Raw genomic sequence first — 19573 nt, 5'->3', positions numbered from 1 at the left:
ACAATATTTAGAGAGGATCACATGGTCCTGCAATCGGTTTACGGTAGTTGTTGTTTTGAGGGAAGAAATAAGGCATTCAGTTGAATTCCAGGTTGCAGATTAGGCTTCCCACCTACATTCAATACAAAATAAACAGAGACAGACGCAGAGACAGGGAGAAAGATGTTCTGCCCCAGCAGAGCTAAAGAAGGGAACAAAGGATCAAGGAGAGGAGACGATGAAAGACGGATCACCAGCAGGCAGAGAATCAAAGAGCACTGCTGACTGACTGGAGCTGCGATAGGTGTGTGATACGAGAGGGAGTGTGTGTGTACGCGCGCGTGTGTGTATGCATTTGAGACTTCTTTTCATGTGCCCTAAGAGTTTGTTTTTCCTGCGCACCGAGTGGGAAGTTGACAGTAAGTCTGTAATTAAACCAATCAAAAGATGAAGAGAGATGAAGAAACATCACACATGCACACACACATTCAGAAACACATATTTCATTTAGCGCACTGAAATTATTGGAGGTGTGTTTCTATTCGGCTTAGAAATCTCTTCAGTGTTCAAGGTGAAGGAATTAAGTATTTCTATTTGAAGTCTTTCTGTGAGCTCTGTTTTTTTTTTTTCTTTTCTGCACTTCTCTTCGTGGCAAATGTTTATGCCAGTCACAGCCTTCCTACTGTAGATGATATCTGAGCCATGAACTTGCTGTGTGTCCCAGTTACAGTAGTGTTCGATGCTGATTTGTCGGTCGAAATTCAAGTCGCAACAAAACGTGTTTTGACACTCCTGTAAAAATACAGTTCACACTGATAAACCGTGGTGATACAGTTGGATGAGAGTGGAGAAAATGGATATTTAGTGAGGAGACAAGGGCCAGCTGCTGTCTGAGGTTTGGGTCTGTCTCCAAAGTTGGAAATCACTTTAATCATGGGTTTATTTTCACATCAAACTTAGACAGTAATCATGTTGCAAATCAGATGTATTTATTTCTGGCTCATTTAGTTCCTTGTAAGTGAGCCTTGATGGCCACTTTGTTCACTGAGTGTGACTTCCTGTAGGACTAATAAAGACTTTTAAATGTAGACGAGTGCAAGACGAGTGGGGATTATTGTGCAAAGCATTTCAGCACTGCTGTGTTATCTTCTATTGCAGAAACTGGATTATAATGATTATCGGGCATTACTACAGCAGACGCAGTCCTGTCTCTTTTTCTAATCACGTATCCATTAGGAGAAGTTTTGCGGTTCTCGGTGTGACTCAGCTGAAGGTGAAAGCGATTGGTCTAATTTGAGTGACAGGCCTGCTGCCACTACCTCCCCTGCATTTACTCTCCAGCTGCCTCCAAATCATAGAAGGGAGACAAAGTGCCAACAGCACATTCCTCCTTCATAATTCACCTGAGAAAAAAGACAGTCGAGGCACTTGTGATTACTGAGGATATTAAATGACTGCGGATTGTTCAAATTCTTCACCAAACACTTGAAGAATATTGAAACTCAGTGTGTGATTTTGGTGCATTTTAAAATAAGGTGTGATTTTTTTACTTTCCATGCAGATTGTAAATAATTTAGAAGCACTGACACGTGGCCAATGTACAGTTAATGATATGGTGTTACACTGAATGGAATAGTTTTATTTCTTTTGCTGATGATTACAGACTATTTCAGTAAGAGTTTCTCAACTATAATACTCTGATGATTCATAATTTGGAGCCACACTGCCAACATTTCCTTTATTCATCTGGTGGCTGTATTTGTTTCAAGCCTTTGTCATAAATCTACATGAGCCGAAAGCTTTACATGAAACATAATGAAGCAGATACAGAAAACAGAGACATGATGGTCCAGTCTGGATGTTGAAATGAAAATATGCTAAAATTAGTATTTTGAGCGTGAGTTGTTTACCAGAGCTGGTAGATGTTTAAATGACAGAGTACGGGAACTTGATAGAGGGAAACTCCACAAAGTTTGTGGCTTTCTGCTTTCTGTTTTATCTACAGACCCACTCCATTGAAGTTTTATTACCAATGAGAGCTCAGATAATTAACCTTAATAATATCCCAGCGCTAGTAGTTTATATTTGCTGCTGTTACAGCCAAGTGTTGGTTTAGTTGATGGGATGTTAAGTGCAATCATGATTGAGATGCAGGCCTGTTGAAGTTGAATTTGTTAAACCTATGCGCTGGGCTGTAGCTGACTGAAAATCAACTGGAAACGATGTGCACTGTGTAACAGTTGGAGAATTTTCTGTAGAAAGATGTTAAGTGAGGATAATAGCAACAGGGTTGCAGGGTTGTCAGGGTTTCAGAGATGGTGAGTTTGATATGTACTTCCTTTCTGGTTTGCAGCAGGGTTTCAGGTGTTTTGTCTGCACACACATGTAAACACACTCGCATACAGACAGGGTTTCAAGTGGTCAGACTGTATGACATGTGTTTAAGATCTTGCTTGGATTTGGCAGGTTGAGCCCTGGTCTGTAAAAGGATAAAATAATTGGCTTTTCAGGGATAGAGCTCCTCAGCTGAGCACTGATTAAATTTGGAACTTGTCTATGGCTTGGAATGGATTGTGTTTGCAAATGTGTAAGTGTGTGTTTATGGCAGGACTGTACTGATGTCTTGGCTAGTTGTTGTAAAAAGACCAAAATGATCATGTTATGAGGACATCAAACTGACAATGTCATTCTCCTCAGTTATGCCGGATGTAGTGTGCTTGACTGACAGAACTTTTATCATTTTGAATTTAAATTGTCATAAGTATTCTCATTTTGACACTGAAAATGTAGGCATTTAACTGTATATTAAAGGTTTTGTTTATGTAAATGCCACAGTAAGCAATGATTGATGAAAATCATCAACTAGTCAGTAAAATGCCACTGTTATCAGTTCAGTCCTCACATGTCTATTTATATTTGTATAACATGCCATTACATTATGTTTAAGGATCGTTTCAAATATCCAACCCTAAATGAACCATAAAGTAGAAGCAAGAATGCTTTCAATGTAAAACAGATTTTCCTTTTAGAAATACCAAAACTCAGGATTAAAAAAAAGCCTTGAATCTGTGTGCTGCTGATTGGATTGTCATCAGAAATTAAGTGCTTTTTAGGAGACCACAAACCGTCCTCTAACCACATTCTGTATTTTCTACATTGGTTTGCCTCTTGGCTGGGTTCCCTGGCCACTGATTGGCCTAATACTTAATGGGGAAGGAAGTAATTATCAGAAACTGCAATAAATATCCTTTAGGGGGTTAAACACTGGTGGCAAAAAAGCCATTTCCCACACAATCTGTAAGTAAGTCCATCTGTAAGTTCTTAATGATATATAGAGGTAGGAAGACATAGAAGGATGATGAGAAAGACACAGCATATATCCCACAGAAAGTAATGAAAGGAAAAGGTTTACATCAAGAAATGGCAATGTTTAACACGGTTAACACCATTACATGGTGGAATAGGAAAGTAACCATTTCCAATGACTACATTAATAAAAAACTTGAAGTATTTAAGGATTAGATGTGAGACTAAAATAAAATTTATACCAACAGGAAAACCAAAGGTTGCACATCAGCTCTGCCAAGCATCGGCTAACACTTTTACAGTAGTACATTTTTACATAATGAAAGTGAATGGGGAGGTTACCAAAAATATTAAATACTTCATACAAAGTGGAGTAAAGACAAAAGAAAGCCCCTACATTAAATCAGTGTTGGGTGTGAACAATATTACTCCAAAATCCTGAAGAATGTGCTACACTTCTTGTATCTCATTTGTCTGTCTCTTTGTTTAATTTTTCTTACTTTTCTTCGACTTGATTTTAGAGTGGCACTTTTAACAAACTCCTTTCTCCTCCTGTTGCTGATGATACTATAGTTCCTTATGACTCCGTTTGTATGTTATCTAGGTACATCTACAGTTCTGGAATTTTATGCACTGTACATACAATAACTTCATTTTCAGCCTGGCAGGAAATTCAGCCTCTGCAAAGGTTGTTGGTCTGATCTCCCAGTAGGTGGCCCTGGTTGTGCATGTGCATTAAATGAACTTGTCACTACAATAGTTGCTGCTGCTTGGCTTTGGGCTTCACCTGAAGGCCAGACGGATGTTGTGAATCTCATCATGATCAGGTGAACAAAATGACTCGTGACACCATGTTCATCTTGGTAGCACACATCTGCCTGCAGCCCTCCCGAGGCTAATGGCAGCGATGATGAAGATGTTGCATGCAGAGGAAACTTGCCCATTTTAGTCGGTCCACCACACGGCTCCTGCTGTAAAATTCTACTTCCATTTCAAGATTCACGCTGATTTGTGTGCATGACTGTCATTCCAGTAATGTGACTATTATTTTCCATCAGTGAACCATGATGAATTACTCATTTCCCATAAGGGAGGAAAAAAATCCTTTAAAATGTTCTTAGTCAGCCATGACCCAAACCAACAATTTCTGTCCTTAATGCTCTCGCCATAGAAACTCTGTGCTTGTACAGGAAAATCTAAAGCATGACCACAAAAATAGGCACAATTATAAATAACAGGGAGATTGACAGGCAGCTATGTGAGGAAGCCTGCCCCGACTGCCCAGAAAAGGAGGGTGAGAGTAGAGAATTACCAGGAGGATGGCCGTGGCTGTCTACTTAGTGTTTGTATGAGCTGATCTATGGGAATTTCCATAGGCCAACCCCTCCTTTCACCTACAGGGTCTAAACGTCCCCATAATGACTTTTTACAAAGTCTATCAAATTTGGCTGTCAGATTTTGGTACAATCCGTATCAATACAGATTTAATTCTGCTTTGAAGTTCTGCTCCAGATCCTTAATGACATTAAGGCATTATACTTGTCACTGTAGGCCAGGGAGCTCTGACAAAAGATGTCTTCCTTTGGTTGTGTTGATTTGTATTGTATGAATTCCTGAGGTCAAAGGGTTTGTTATTGTGCATTTTTGTAATGAAGCAGAGTAAATTGTCTATGTGGCATTTCGTATGGGATTTCTTCCGCTGACACAAATGGCAATCAAATGCAACCAAATGAAAAACAGATATGAAGACAGAACTAATGGAGGGAGGGAGGCTGCAAAAAAACTTCCACAAGTTATTCAGTCCAGAGAATGTTGCGAAATAAAAAAGGCCTCTAAAAATCTTTTACTATACAGGAAGAGTGAGCTGAACGTGCTTCTCAGCAGCAACACTCTCATGTAAACTCACACATTCTTACTGGGAGCTGCCCGGTACAGTCGCTGGGTTCTGCTGGTGCACCCATGAACTGACTGCACTCCGCTCAGTAATGACACAGCTAAAGACAGGAGGGTTATTTATCAGAGATTATGTGATCGTTAGAGGATTAATACCCTTGGGGGGCAAAAAGGCTTGGGCTGACTTTCATCTCAGACCTGCCCCGACAGAGAGAGCTGAGGTTAGGAAGAGAGAGGGAGGGTTGAAAGAGGTAAAGCAGACTGTCAGAAGACACCGAGAGTCTTTAAACGCGGCCGTATTGGTGTATGTGTTCCCACAGGGTTTGTGTGTGCATCACTTTAACCCCATAATGAGTAGCCTTGAGGGGGTCCATAGCTGTTTGGCAGTTCTTCATTTCCTGATTTGAAAAAAAAAGCAGTATCTGTCCTTTTATCTCTTCAGCAGTGACACAAACCCACGTACACACACACACACAACACATACCGGTTGCGGTCTTACCACAGGGACTTGTGCAATTAAGCCTATTTTGCCCTCAGAAGCGAACTCGGTGTATCTTTAAAACCATACATGTATGTGTTAATGTGTATGTGAGTGTGTGTGTGTTTATGTGTGTGTGTGTGTGTGTGTGGAGGCTGTAATTAAGCAAGATCAAACCCTTGGGCTTGGAGAATTAGCCATCATTGAAGATCAGAAGGTTTTTGGTTGTTTTTTTTTTGCTCAACTACGCGACATGGAAGAGTGACATCAGAGGTTTGGAGCCAGACAGATAGATTCTGACTTCAGATAGCAGATAATTGCGGCTTCTTCCTTTTTGTCTCACACACGCACACACAAACACACTTTGATAGTCTTGACAACTTCTGGCGGATTTAAAGCTAACACGTTAAATGGAACTGATTCGACCCGAAGGCAAATCCGTCAAAACAATAACATGCTTTTATGCGACTGTGTCAGCACATGTGTTTGCTGGTTTTCTGATTTAAGCAACTAAAACTACTTGGTAAAGATAAAGGAGTGATTGCCTTCATGGATGATGAAAACCAGCGCTGTCTGTTGTTATAGACAGTACTGTTGTTCATTTCCACAAATGCATCTTGATGACATAGTAGTTAATCTGATCCACACTTAAAAGGGTATCATGGAACAATGTGAACTGATTTTAATGAGTGATTTTAATGAGGCCACACAGTATGGTTTATCATTTCTCCAAAGATGAATGCAATACACAGGATTGAAAACAGTATCCTTTGACAGAAGCATAATTTTACTCTATTGTCTACTGTTGGGGAAAAAAATCTTTGGACTTCATATAATTATTGACTGTTTTGAGCCACAAACGCAGCTAAATTAAAAATAATCTCAGTTGAAGGTGTCTGGTAGCTTTCATCTCTGTATGTATGAACACCCTATGGTGTTATTTGCATTTGCTATAGCTGTTTGAGCATAATGGGCTCCTTTATTCTATTCAGGATTGCTAGCGAGTGGCTGTGATGCGGATGTGTTATGTGCAGGGTTTAGGGTGTCTCAGGGTCCTCTATAAACAGCCAGGAAAACACACAAATGCTTTCAATGGATATAAAATCTGCATACACAGAGCCAATTGTGTCTTTGTTTCTTTCATGGCATATGTGGCAATTAACACCCAGACAAACTCCATGAGAAGCGTACTCCATAACAGTAATTACAGGTATATTTGTGTACGTCTACAGTATGTGTGTGAGTGTGGGAAATGCTTGAACTCTGCTGCTGCTGCTGCTGTTCGTGTATAGGTTTGTCTTTCTTGCTAATCCAGATAGCTGTGAAGATGAGAAAAGTGGATTGAAAAAATTGCTTCTAATTACATCTTCACATCTAAACTGCCTGAAACACTCACTTGTAGTTTTCTCTTTTGTGTTAATGGTCAGAAGGTTAATTAGTCGTGTCTGATGAATTAATCAGTGGGTTCTGCATTTGATTCTCAAGGCCTTATTGTTACTGATATAGTACTGTTTGTTAGTTCAAAGTTTTGAATGTGACCCATGTAATTATGTGTAGATTAGAGACACACTATAAATGAAAAGAGCAATTAAATATCCTCAAGCTGTGCCGTATTTCTGGAAGAAGCCTCAGTGTTTCAGGGAGCTGACAGAAGCAGCACACGCTCTTATATCCACTCTGCCACCCTGTCAGAGACCACACACACACACACACACACACGCACACGCACACGCACACGCGCACACAAACGCTAAATGCAGCATTCTCGTTGCAGATCGAACATACATAAAATACGTTCGCAGGCATGTTCTTGCAAAACACTCCTGCAGAAATAAACATGCACTCACACATTATGAAATACATGCCACGTTTTATGACGTGTTGCTATCAACAACATTAAAAGTGCACCCAAATACAGCCATCACTTCACAAATCAAATCGTCTCTTACTTGGTGACTTGTCAGCTTTTACAACCTGTTAGTTTTTCTGCCAGAGTAGTTAAGACATTTTTGGGCAGGGGAGCAAAGAATCGTAAGCTTGGTTGCTAAAACAAACACACAATGTTCTAATTAGGCTTCACCTAACGTCAACTTAAGAATCATTACCGCTGTGTGTGTAGGACCTGAAATAGCCCATCATTCAATAAATCACACTGAACATACTATAAACTGAATGAGAATTTATTATATATTATTATTTATGCTGTTGTGATACTGTGGGATATAAAATATTAGTCGTACAACTGCTGTTTAGCAACATCAACAGGTGTGAAACTGGGCCTGAAAGCTGTGTTTTTTCCTGGCATTTCAGCCAAGCTTGCATTGATGACAAAAACTTTATCCTAATGCGACAGAGTTATAACAAAGAAGAAGGCGTATAATTAAATTAGTGATACAACAACCTTTGCTGAAGCAGAGAAGCCGGTGTAAATGTGTGTCTGTAGTTATGAGTCAGAAGAATTCCATTTGCTCTTCTGTTGCTATTACATGTTTACAGGCAATGACGTGATGCTAACAGGACACTGAACTCATTGAGGCCACACACACACACACACACACACACACACACACACACACACACACACACACACACACACACACACACACACACACACTGACAGCACTACTGTTGGCAGGAATGCTGGGATTCATGACTTTGCTGTTTGATAATTGAAGTTTTGTGAGCTTGAATACTGGAAATGTTTGTATGGATATAGTGATTAATGACTGTTTCCGTCTGTCTTTCTCTCTTGTCGCGCAGGAACAAGACGCAAAAATGTCAGAGAGGAGAGGTCAGAAGAAGTCCATCTTCCTGTCCTCGTTATTGGTAAGTTTTCCATCCAGCCTCTTTTAGAATTCATTTGACATTATCTACACCCTCCCACTTTTCTACTTTTACTCTACTCCTCCTTCTTTGCCTACATCTTCTGTTCACTTCCTCCTTCCTGTCTCCTCTTCATACCCTCTTTAATATCATCAAGCAGTAGCTTTAATCTAAAATCATCATCGTATTTCTAATGTCGACCCTCAGGAACCTTATTAGTCCAGCTCTCAGGAATCACAGCCACAATCAACTCCATACTTGGCACTGTGTCCTCCAGACTTTGTGGTGTTGTGTGCCAGCAGCTTGCACAACTCTGCAGCACTTGCACCAATTAGTCAACCTTCGCATTTTTTTCAGAGAGCAGATACCTTTATAATCTGACCTGGAATCTAGAAATTCTCAGCTTGTTTTGATGTTGAAACCCACCGGCAGTTTTCCCGACAGGCCCCTCCACCTTACCCTCCCTCTCTCCGCTGCCTTCCTCTCTTCTTGCAGGCTACCATAATGCAGGTTATTTGGATACATTTGCCATTCAGTGACCTCAGAAGTAAACAAATTTTAAAACCATTCATATATAGTCCAGGTTTAGCCTGTAGAACAAAGACAAATGACTGACAGCCCATTATTTTGCTGCTTTTAAATTACTGTATAATACATAGGAGACAGGGTACTCAAAGTGGATTTTTTTGTGTTTACACTCCCCTTGTGTTTCTACTAAATTCTAGTATAAACTGAGCTAACAACAGTCGGACCCACAGGATGCAGGACATGCAGAAGTCTGCGCTGTGTTTTATGGTGCATGAGCAAATGTCTTTCCAAAGCATTGTGACATAGCTGGCTGTGTGCAGTTGGCATGGTGTGTTTTTCCACTTGTGGAAAAATATAAAGGAGAAGATAATTATGACAGACAAACAAAGTGCACACTGTATAAGCAATGTGTAAACACACTTGTTGCAAGTAATTACTTGCTAAATACCTACAGTGACCCTTAAATGTGTTGACCTGCCAACAGTGAGAAATATGTGTCACACGAGTTGATTGCTTTCAGTGGGTCTCCACTGACTCCAGAATTTAAAGATTTAAAGGGTTAGGATGCTTCTGTTGTTGGTTACAAACTAAGTGTTATGAGATTTAGTTTACTCTTTGACGGGATCTAGTCAAGCTGTGAACAATTTTTCTGTTGCTCTGGAGGAGCTTTACACAATCTGATTAACTATAATCGGGTATTTCTTTGTTACAGAAAGTCTATATTACAAAGTGGAGGTGCAGAATTGGAATGTCATGAAGCAGAAGTGGCCTAAAGAAAAGATGTGTGTCAAAATAACACTGGTCCACAGTACAAATCATGTTTTTTGTGAGATGTTTATGTTTTCTCGGTCTATTGTTTTCTGTTGGCCTACATCCACATCATATGCCTAGAAAGTTTCTTTAGTTTTACACATAAAAACAACAACAAAGTCCACATCAGAAGGCTGAGATCAGAGGAGGGGCATATTCATCATGTCTAACTAGCATGCTAACGCTAAAAGCTAAACACGCGGTCTAATAACACATGATGTGACTCAACCTGGTATTCACATGCATTTTTATTATTCCAGGTTGCATGTTTGAGTCTCACATGGAATGATTATTTTTTTTCATTAAATTTTACACCTTGTTGGGCTTTCAGTTTCTTTTTATTTTCATTTCAAGTCACAGTTGTTCATCCCTGCTTTCAGTCATTTTCACTCACTCTTTATTTTTGTTTTGAGTCACGGTTGTCTGTCGCTGTTTTCAGTTGCTGTTTATTTTTGTTTATGCTACAAAATGATTGGTGACATGTCGGATGAGACAATGCTGTGCTTGATACACACAAGGGACTAAAAGTCAGGATATCTCACCCTCTGCTGCTTTGATTTTGGACTTCTTTTTTTTAAAGAGCAACCTTTCATGAGAACCCTGCTCTAAATGACAGTCTTAAGAGAGATTACTACTAAACAAACCACTAGCATGATACAGTTGTTCTTATTTTGTTCTCTTTTTTCATAAGAAAATTTTTGGTAAGTCTTTATTATCAAATGAAAAGTTCAGATTTGGCCCCATATGGAGAGTGCATGAATGTTTGCTGAACTGTATTTGCATGGACTGGTCTTCAGGTGTGTAAGCTAAGGGCCAGTCGATTTTGGATCTGGATTAAATTACAAACAGATTATCTGGCCCGTGATGAGTGGACTCCAATACACACTCCCATACTGTGTATAAACACACACACACAACACTGGAAATGTATTGATTCAATCAGCGTCTTGTGTCTTCTGACATGAGGCAGTTGTGAGGAGGAAGAGAGAGAGAGAGGAAGATGTTATTAAAACAATAGAAAGAAGATGGAGAGACTTAGTCATGCACTCATTTACTTTCTCTCCATCATTTTCTGGAGTGCAGATGATTTCTAAAAGTCAGTTAGTTTGTTTGGAAAAGGACAACGTGTGCTGGTAAAGCTACAAATACCAGCTGCTGCTTATTACAGTGAGCCACAATGACACAATGCCACATCTCACACACACAAACACACACACACACACACACACACACACACACACACACACACACACACACACACACAGGCACATTTGCACCACTTTAGAGAACACTGCATCGACTTACATTCATTCCCTGTAAATTCACTGGGACTAACCCTTGACCTAATCTTTCCTTACACCTAATTGCACTCTTAAACCGGCTCTTCACCTTTAAATGTATTGATTTAAACCTCTACAAGGGCAGCGTGTCCCTACAACACGAGTAATACAGGCACAATCGCACACACAAACACACAAATGCTGGTGTTGTGCAAAGTCTCGTGTAACATGCACACAGCTAACAATGATCTCCCCTATGGCAGCTGCTTTTACTGAATAAATCAAGCATCATCCCCAGGAACAAGTAAATTTGCACAATGGTGCCTTTTCCACAATTATACAGGAAAAACAGATTAAAATATGACCAACAGATCAGCAAACTAATTCTCAATCACTAGTCCAGCTGCCTGTTACATACAATCTGGCTTTTGTTGATGGCATACAGTATATTTATTATATATGTATTATAAATATTATATCCATCATCTGTCTGTCTAGGTGAAACCTTTACTTTAATATCCAAATTTTCTTGTAGACAGATCAATATTCATTTCAAGGCTTACCTAATTATTAAAATAAAACAATGGGGGTAAAGAATTCCATGAAGAAGTTTGATTCTGTCAACTTGTGTTTTTTTTTAATCTATACAAGGAAAGTTGGAATAGAAGCGATGAACTCAGATTAATTTTGGATTCTGTGCAGTCTATAAATCAGACAAAGTAAACATTAAACAGTTTTTTTCTTATTAGAGCTGACTATCCAGACAAAGGTTTGCAGCTTCTCTTTGATTAAAAAGGGAATGTTTTGAAAAGCTTTTAAATAGAGATCCAGATCTATAGATAGAGAACAATACTAGTTTCGTATGTAAAAAAAATGTGTATAAATGATTCATATTTAAGTGTTTGTGTTACTTTTTGCATCATGATATACATTCGAGAAATACTTTATTAGTATTGAAATAATAATAAGAACACAAATAAATTCACAAATAAATACAATAACATTTAAGTCATTTATATATTTTAACCCAAAGTATGCATTTTTTTAAGCCAAAACAAGTTATTTTGGTGATTAAACTTAACCGCGACTTAACAGTGGCTGAAAACGCAAGTTTACAAGATTTAAGTCAAGCATAATAGAAATTTAAAGGTCCCAGATGGGACTTACTCTGCTGTAGTCTCTCATCTCTCTACTTTCTATGGCAGGTTTAGTCTACAGACTCCCTGTCCATCCTCCTACTGTGAAGTTTTGCTACTCTTCATAACACAGCACCACCACCACTAAATGAGGTGATAACAGGCTACTGGGCCTCCTTAAACTTGGAGGAGGTCACCTACTGCTGATATCTATGGACATGATAACGACTGATAACAGCCATTTAATGGGCTGATAACAACCAAAACGGGAGCAGAATCATCTCAGTGTGTCCTTGTAAGGAGAGCTGACGATAGTCTCAAACCCAAACACTAGCCCCCAGAACCCTCATTTTTCACAGTAATATGAAGTACTGCAACTCTATAATACAGCGCAACTATGAATAGAAGTAGAGCGAACTCAGATGTGTCTATGCAGTAAATTAAAGTTATAATGCCTAAAACGTGTAAGCACAGCCTGCAGTTCAGCTGAAAAGTCACATGACTGGCTTCACAGCTATGACCTAGATGACTGAGAATCTACACAGACATATGACACAATTATAAGTTTAGATTTGGTTATGTTATGCATTTGTTTCAATGCCTATTTTTATATTTAGAATATTGTTTAATTATAGCGGGTCAGATTAGGTGCTTTTCTGGTTCTGATCACAAATCACTGTTCCTGTGCCTTTTAGCGATTTTCTCTCAACAGTGCTGTAAGAGTGGGATTGCATTAGTGTGACTGTCAGTTTAATTTTCACAAGTATTTATGTTGTTGTTTTTTTAGTTTTGTCTGACCCTTACTCCTGTCTGTCTCTCTGTCAATCCAGGTGTGTTGTATGTTTGCTAGCGCAGAGCATTCCGACTGTGGAGAGTATGAGTTCTTCAACCAGACCAGTAACAGCTGCCAGGCCTGCCCTCAGTGCCAGCCAGGACAAGAGCCGCATATGGTGAGAGGAGACACACAATAATCATTCATTTAGACCATAATCCTGTTTGTTACATTAGTTAAACAGATTTTCATGTACATTTTTAAGTACGGTGTTGCGGTGAACTGGTGGAAGGAAGTAGGATAAATCTAGAAATTCAATATCAAATTGTAAAAACTTACAAATAGCATGAAAAACTGAAATTATAAACAGATATGCCAGTTCCCCTCAGACCACCCACAACACACTCACACGCGAAAACCCACAGAGAGCAAGCATAGCTGCACAGTGAAGGGTGCCTAAATTCAAATGAACAATTTCTTTATGGTTTATTGCTCTCATTGACTTCGAAGTGAAGGCATGCATTACAGTGAATAACTTGCAGTAGTCACACAGTGATTTAGCCTCCGTCAGTCAGTCTGCCAACAGCCAAAGTAAACAGAGCGCAGGTAAATGCTTCAGTGGGCACCGCGGGGTGCCACGCCCTCTTGAGAGAGACAGCTGCACTCAAGGGTGAACAGACTGAAAGATAGTCACGGTAATTTATTTGGGTGCTGCAAACTTTCGATATTTTTCATATTCCTTTTTGTACGGCCTGTATCGAGTATGATGCGGTGGATTGCAGATTTTTGAGGGTCTCTAAACTATGTATATGAGGTGGATTAGAGCTGGACCAACCTGCACAAACATGGAGAAATTACCAATAATTCTTCAACTTATCCGGTCAGTTAGCTGGAGTTGAGGTCCTTAAAAGCTAAATTTTAAAGGCTGTAGACACTGAAAAGCTCACAGCCACCAAATTTACATTAAGGCCCTTTCAGACTTGTGCATCTGTAAAGTTACACACTAATGTCTGACATATTAAGATTGCCATTGCTGCTGTTTCCGAAAAGTAACCAGGACGCTCACTCAGACATGAAACTCACATATTCAGATATGACTGGAATATAGAAAGCAGTGCATGACTAAGTAGACTTTTGACATTTAAGAAACCAAGATGAGTCACGTCAATTTCAAAGAAGCTTTTCTTGACTGAAGGTAAATGAGCAAAACAATGTTTTATCTCACTCTTCATTGAAAACCATGTGCATAATCATGACTAAGCAAAATTAATACCTTCCAGATAATATATTTATTTGTAGACTTTAACATTTAACCACTTTATCGAGTCTGTGTGGGTGTTGTTTGATCAGATTTGATTTACTGCGAGCAAACATCCCCCATTGTTCACATTCTGATTTTGATGAGAGCATGAAGCATGTGATATCAGTTTCTTCCAGCTGAGCGCCGTCCACCTCAAACCAGTGACAAGAGCTCAGACACAAATTGTGCATGACAGATGAACCCACAAACCACCCAACTCTGCAGCTCCCCTTAACTCTGTGGGGCGCTTCAGTAGTCACTTTGACTGCAGGCACAGCACGGCAGGCAGCTGTTACAGAAACCCCACTCTGCACTCCCTGCTCAGCACCAAACATCCGGCAGAATAAGTTAGATAAACTACTGGGCGGAGTTAGTCAAGTGTTCAGTCATTAAAGCGTCATTTTTTATCTCAGGGGTTAAAACAGCTGACGGTTTTGTCACATTAGCCTAAAGCATGATGGTATTTTAATATTCACAGCTTGTTTCACTGTTTCCAAGTGGACAAAAGCGTAGTTATTCCATGTCTGCAGGCAGCAGGACGTACATTAGTTAGGACTGTTGCTTCACAGCTCCTCCAAGGTTCTAGGTTCAAATCTCAGGTGGGGCTTTTCTGTTGTTCCTCAGCTTCCATGTTCTCTCTGTACCTGCGTGGGTTTTCATTGAGTGCTTCGGCTTCCTCCCACAGTCCAAAGAGGCGTGTCACATAAACCCTTGTGTCGTCCTGCGGGTCAAGATTGACCTGTTTTAAAGTTTGAAAATGTGGAAAAAATATATATTTTCACAGTGAAACTTCTGATGTCCACATTTTCAACATTCTTGGGAACTCTTTGAACATTTTTTGGTGGAAAAAAAGAAATGTTAAAAATGTTTCTTAAGAATATTCACAAAAAAAGATCCAAAACATATTTTTGTGAATGTTCTTAAAGACAATATTATAAGTTTTACTGACATATATGTAATCACTTTAGATATGTTTAGGATTTTTTTTGGAAGATTTCTACTCACTTTTTGAAAATATTTACAAGAATTTTCTTGTCAAGTTTGGGGGATTTTTTTTTTTTAAAGAACACTTTTAAGGGAAACTTTAAAGAAATTTCTGGAATTTTCTTCCTGAAGGTTTTGCAAATTTTCAGAAATTTGGGGAATTTCTTTTGCTGAATTCTCGAACTTTTTTCAGACAAAGAACCAATATTTTTGGTGCCTGTAAATGAGGACAACAGGAGGGTTAACTGATGATTCTAAATTGGCTTTAGGTGTGAGTGTGCATGCTTGTCTTTCTCGTTGTGTCGGCCTTTCACAGGATGAAATGGATAGATGGATGGATGGATGTTTGAATTGGAACGATCAAAACACTCCAAAGCCTTGGTTCTTTTCTTCCTTCCTTTCTTATTCCCTTGTCTGTTTTACATCCACATGCAATGCCAAGTATCCCACTGTTTGTTTTTTTCCCTTCCTGTTGTACTCTCCTCCTTCCTGCCTCATCTTTCCTTAAGCTACCAAATACTTCTAGTAAGGATCCCTAACTATGTGATGAGTTTAAACCTGTCATCAAATGATCTGCTTGTTTTTCTCCATCAAAGATGCCAATGAGAAGTTCAATCTGATAAGAACGCAGCTCTGTCATAAAGAGTAATTTAGCAATTTGTGAGTGATAGAAACATGAACTTAAAAAGAAGCTAAATCAATGAGATGAGAGCCCCCCTTTGCACTTTCTTCTGCCGGTCTGATCCTCTGGGTGCTGCAACCCATAATTCATGCACTCTTCTATTTCCCTGAGCTTTCCTTGCATGTGTGTGTGTTTTGGCACACTTTTAATCATGGGATAACCATAGGGTTCTTCCTCACAACAGACTTCAGAAAGTAGGTGCCCACACACACACACACACACACGCTGTACAGCACATCATACGGTGACAAAAGCACTCGAGAGCCCTTTTAATGTCCATCTTGAATCCAGATTTCCATGCTAGTTTACATGAATGTAAACACTCAAGTCAGACATACATTTCCGATTTCCTAACTTTTATTGAGCGATGAAAGTGCTGGTGAGGTGAGGACACATTAAAGAACTTTGTATTGAAGTTTCAAGTCGGCCTGCGTCGTGTGTTGAAGCTGCTCAGCATTAAGATTATGTTCCCTTGAGAAACAGTGGTTTGAGATGCATAACATGAACCGCAGCTTCACTGGTTTGATTCTGTTTGAAACCTTTGTTACACGCCATCACTCTCTCACTCTCCCCTCCTTACTTCTTTTTGCCTTTGTTGTGAAGGCAAAAATGATAGAAAAGCCCCTGCTTGTTTATAGATCTGGGTTTTATCCACCTCCCTTTCTCCTACACACCGAAGCCCATATACTGAACACAATTCAAAAAGGCGACAGATTTGCTTTGAAAACGAAGAAGCCTTCAATCACTCTGGAGTAAATTTGAGTAAAGGAACAGAAGCAGAGTCACAATACAAAAGATCCAAAGTGCGCTTTAACCCAAAGCGACAAGATCCTGCCTGATAGCTCAGCGCAGTTTTATATCAAACAATCGCAGAGACTTATGGACGTCAAACACAAGGGAAAGAATATTAGATTTCTTTAGGAATGGGTCTACTGTAGCCCAAAGCTACGAGGCACAGGCTCGTTTTAATAGAGAGATGAAAGGAAGGGGGAAATGAAAGATGAAAGAAGGAGCAAAAAAAAGAGAGAAAGTGTGTGTTTTTGTATCTATGTGTGGCCGGTTCAGCCTCCCTGCTGAGAGGAATTACCCATGTAGAAATGGGAGGAGATCGATGTAAGAAAACAGAATGATGAGTTGGTCATCTTAAACACTACCAGGCATTGTGAGCTGCACACACAGACTCACAGGGATCTCTGTGACCAATCAGATGATTCTTTTGCCATTTCAGGAGTAATACCACATTTGCGAAGGACATTGACAGAAACAGATGTGTGTTTTTGAATGTGTGTGTCCACACCGCAGTTGTGAATCATCTGGAAGGCCCATTTAATACTTCGTTATGTCAGATGTATTAATTACAATTTATCGTGTGGTTGGAAGTACGCATGCAGCTTTATGAATTTATGTGTGTGTTTTGCAGACCTGTGGCTATGGTGTGAAGGATGAGGACTTTGCCTGTGTGCCGTGCCCACAGGGGAAATACTCCAAAGGAAAATATGAGATCTGCAGACGCCATAAAGATTGTGATGCCTTCTACAAAGCCACTGTCCGCATCCCGGGAACTGCAGACAGCGACACAGAGTGTGGACCCTGTCTACCAGGGTAAAGCACACCAGCATACACATAAAACGTTTTTTTTATCACAGAGAGTTGGAAAGTGATTGATTTGGGCACTAAAGCAGCTTTCAGGATCAGCATTGTGCTTAAAGGAGCCTTTAAAACACTTCTGTTGACATTTAGATCCAAGCTTACAATGTGAAAAAGCGCATCGTGGTTGTCATTGTGCATTGTGTACACTCAAACCGTGTGAAGTACTTAAGCTGAGCATTATGCAGGCAGCTATTGGACTGAGCCTGGTGCTGCCCTCTAGTGAAGGACAGCTCCTACATGCAGTTCAGAAATGGGATTTTAATGAGATCTCCGTCGTAAAATATTTACTTTAGCCCACTGTAACTGAGAAAACTGCTACTATTACTCAAAATATTACAATGATATTATAAACCTTTACTGTAGTTCTAATTATTAGCACATCAGTAGATCATAAACACAGAGATTGAGCAGATAGAGATGAAGAGGGCGATGATATGAATGTTTATAATGAAGTAAGTGCAGCCAAATGCACACATGAAAATCTTGACAAAACAAGACATGCTTTAATTGAAGCCTTTACTGATTTACAGTTCACTGATGATCAGGTGTGAGAGTTCACATCATCACTATATGCTGCCGAATCCAAGTCCAGCACAATGCACAATCAGCCTCTGTTTATCTGTATCTTTCTTTTATATGTATTCCTAAAACTATGTGCATTGAAGGGAGGGATGCACCTGGCATGTATGTGTATCAAATCGCCTGCATGTGCCATTGAGGAAAAAAAATTGGCCCACTCATAAAAAAATTGGCCCTTGGCTCTAATAGTGGTCAGAGTACCTTTAAAGGCACCCTGACATTACCTTTTGTTACACGATGATCAGTGATGGGCACGAGTATTACAGAAAATATCTATATAAAGTGTCCCTGATTACATGCTTCACAGAAAGTCATGTGTTGTGACAGGTACACCAACACCAGAAAACTCTGCAGAAATTACAGCACCTGACTTGGTTTAGAATCTCTTGGAATCCACTCCTCAACAATACATCAACAGCAGTAGAGAGTGATTGAGTAATAGAGGACAAAATAGAGTATCTGAGAAAAAATACAGATTCAAATTCACAGATTTTTGCCTGTCCAAAACCGCATTAGGCGCGAGTTGTCATCCTGAATGGAAAGTGGAACGTCTTTGTGACTGGAGAACTTTATTCTGATCAAAGCGGATACATGAGGCGTGTTTATTTTACTTGGCCTGATGCACATTTTCCCGACTGAACCGCACTTCTGGGTTGGTTTTTCTCAGCTCACTTTACAATCACATGCATATACACCCCTCTCCTATGATAAATTTGCCCCAGGATGTGCCTCAATTCAGCTTCAGAATTAAATTTGTTAAATTTTTAACAAAAAAATAGTATTCAATACAATTAATCTGTGCATATACATATACCGGGCTTTGCAAAAGTTCTGTTACACTTCATGATCTTTAGAGACGTTTACATGTCAGAGTGAAAAATTCCATTAAATAAATTGAAAGTTCTACCTTATAGGCAGGTGTCCTTAATACAAATTTTTTCTCCGGTGAAGTTGTATCAAGATGGAAGTCAAAAGAGTTGAGCTATCTGCTCTCCTTTGTGCTGAACATCAGCCGGATGACCGTCCACAGAGTCGCAGAGAGGCTAAAGAATGGTGAAGATCTTTCAGGTCTTCACCATTCTTGAAAGATCACTGAAAGATCTTCACCATTCTTGAGCCTCTCCGCGACTCTGTGGACGGTCATCCAGCTGATGTTCAGCTGCTTGGCTCTGTCAGACTTGTTGTGGCCAGCACAAAGGAGAGCAGATATCTCAACTCTTTTGACTTCCATCTTGATACAACTTCACCGGAGAAAAAAATTGTATTAAGGACACCTGCCTATAAGGTAGAACTTTCAGTTTATTTAATGGAATTTTTCACTCCGACACGTAAACGTCTCTAAAGATCATGAAACCGTGTAACAGAACTTTTGC

General features: G+C 39.6%; 1 protein-coding gene across 2 annotated transcripts in view; it reads left to right on the top strand.

The window, feature by feature from the left end:
* edar (ectodysplasin A receptor) overlaps positions 1-19573 on the top strand; it is a 42251-nt gene that overhangs the window by 3921 nt on the left and 18757 nt on the right. For both annotated transcript variants that reach the window (XM_022203619.2, XM_051959253.1), the window contains exons 2-4: positions 8417-8482; positions 13064-13183; positions 17392-17573. In XM_022203619.2, coding sequence (XP_022059311.1) covers positions 8432-8482; positions 13064-13183; positions 17392-17573 — 353 coding nt within the window. In that variant the 5' untranslated portion in view covers positions 8417-8431. The remainder of the gene's footprint in view (positions 1-8416; positions 8483-13063; positions 13184-17391; positions 17574-19573) is intronic.

The sequence above is a fragment of the Acanthochromis polyacanthus genome, chromosome 14 (assembly GCF_021347895.1).
Source record: "Acanthochromis polyacanthus isolate Apoly-LR-REF ecotype Palm Island chromosome 14, KAUST_Apoly_ChrSc, whole genome shotgun sequence".
Taxonomy (NCBI): Eukaryota; Metazoa; Chordata; class Actinopteri; family Pomacentridae; genus Acanthochromis; species Acanthochromis polyacanthus.
Note: the sequence above shows the minus strand (reverse complement) of the source record. Positions and strands in the feature narration are given on the sequence as shown.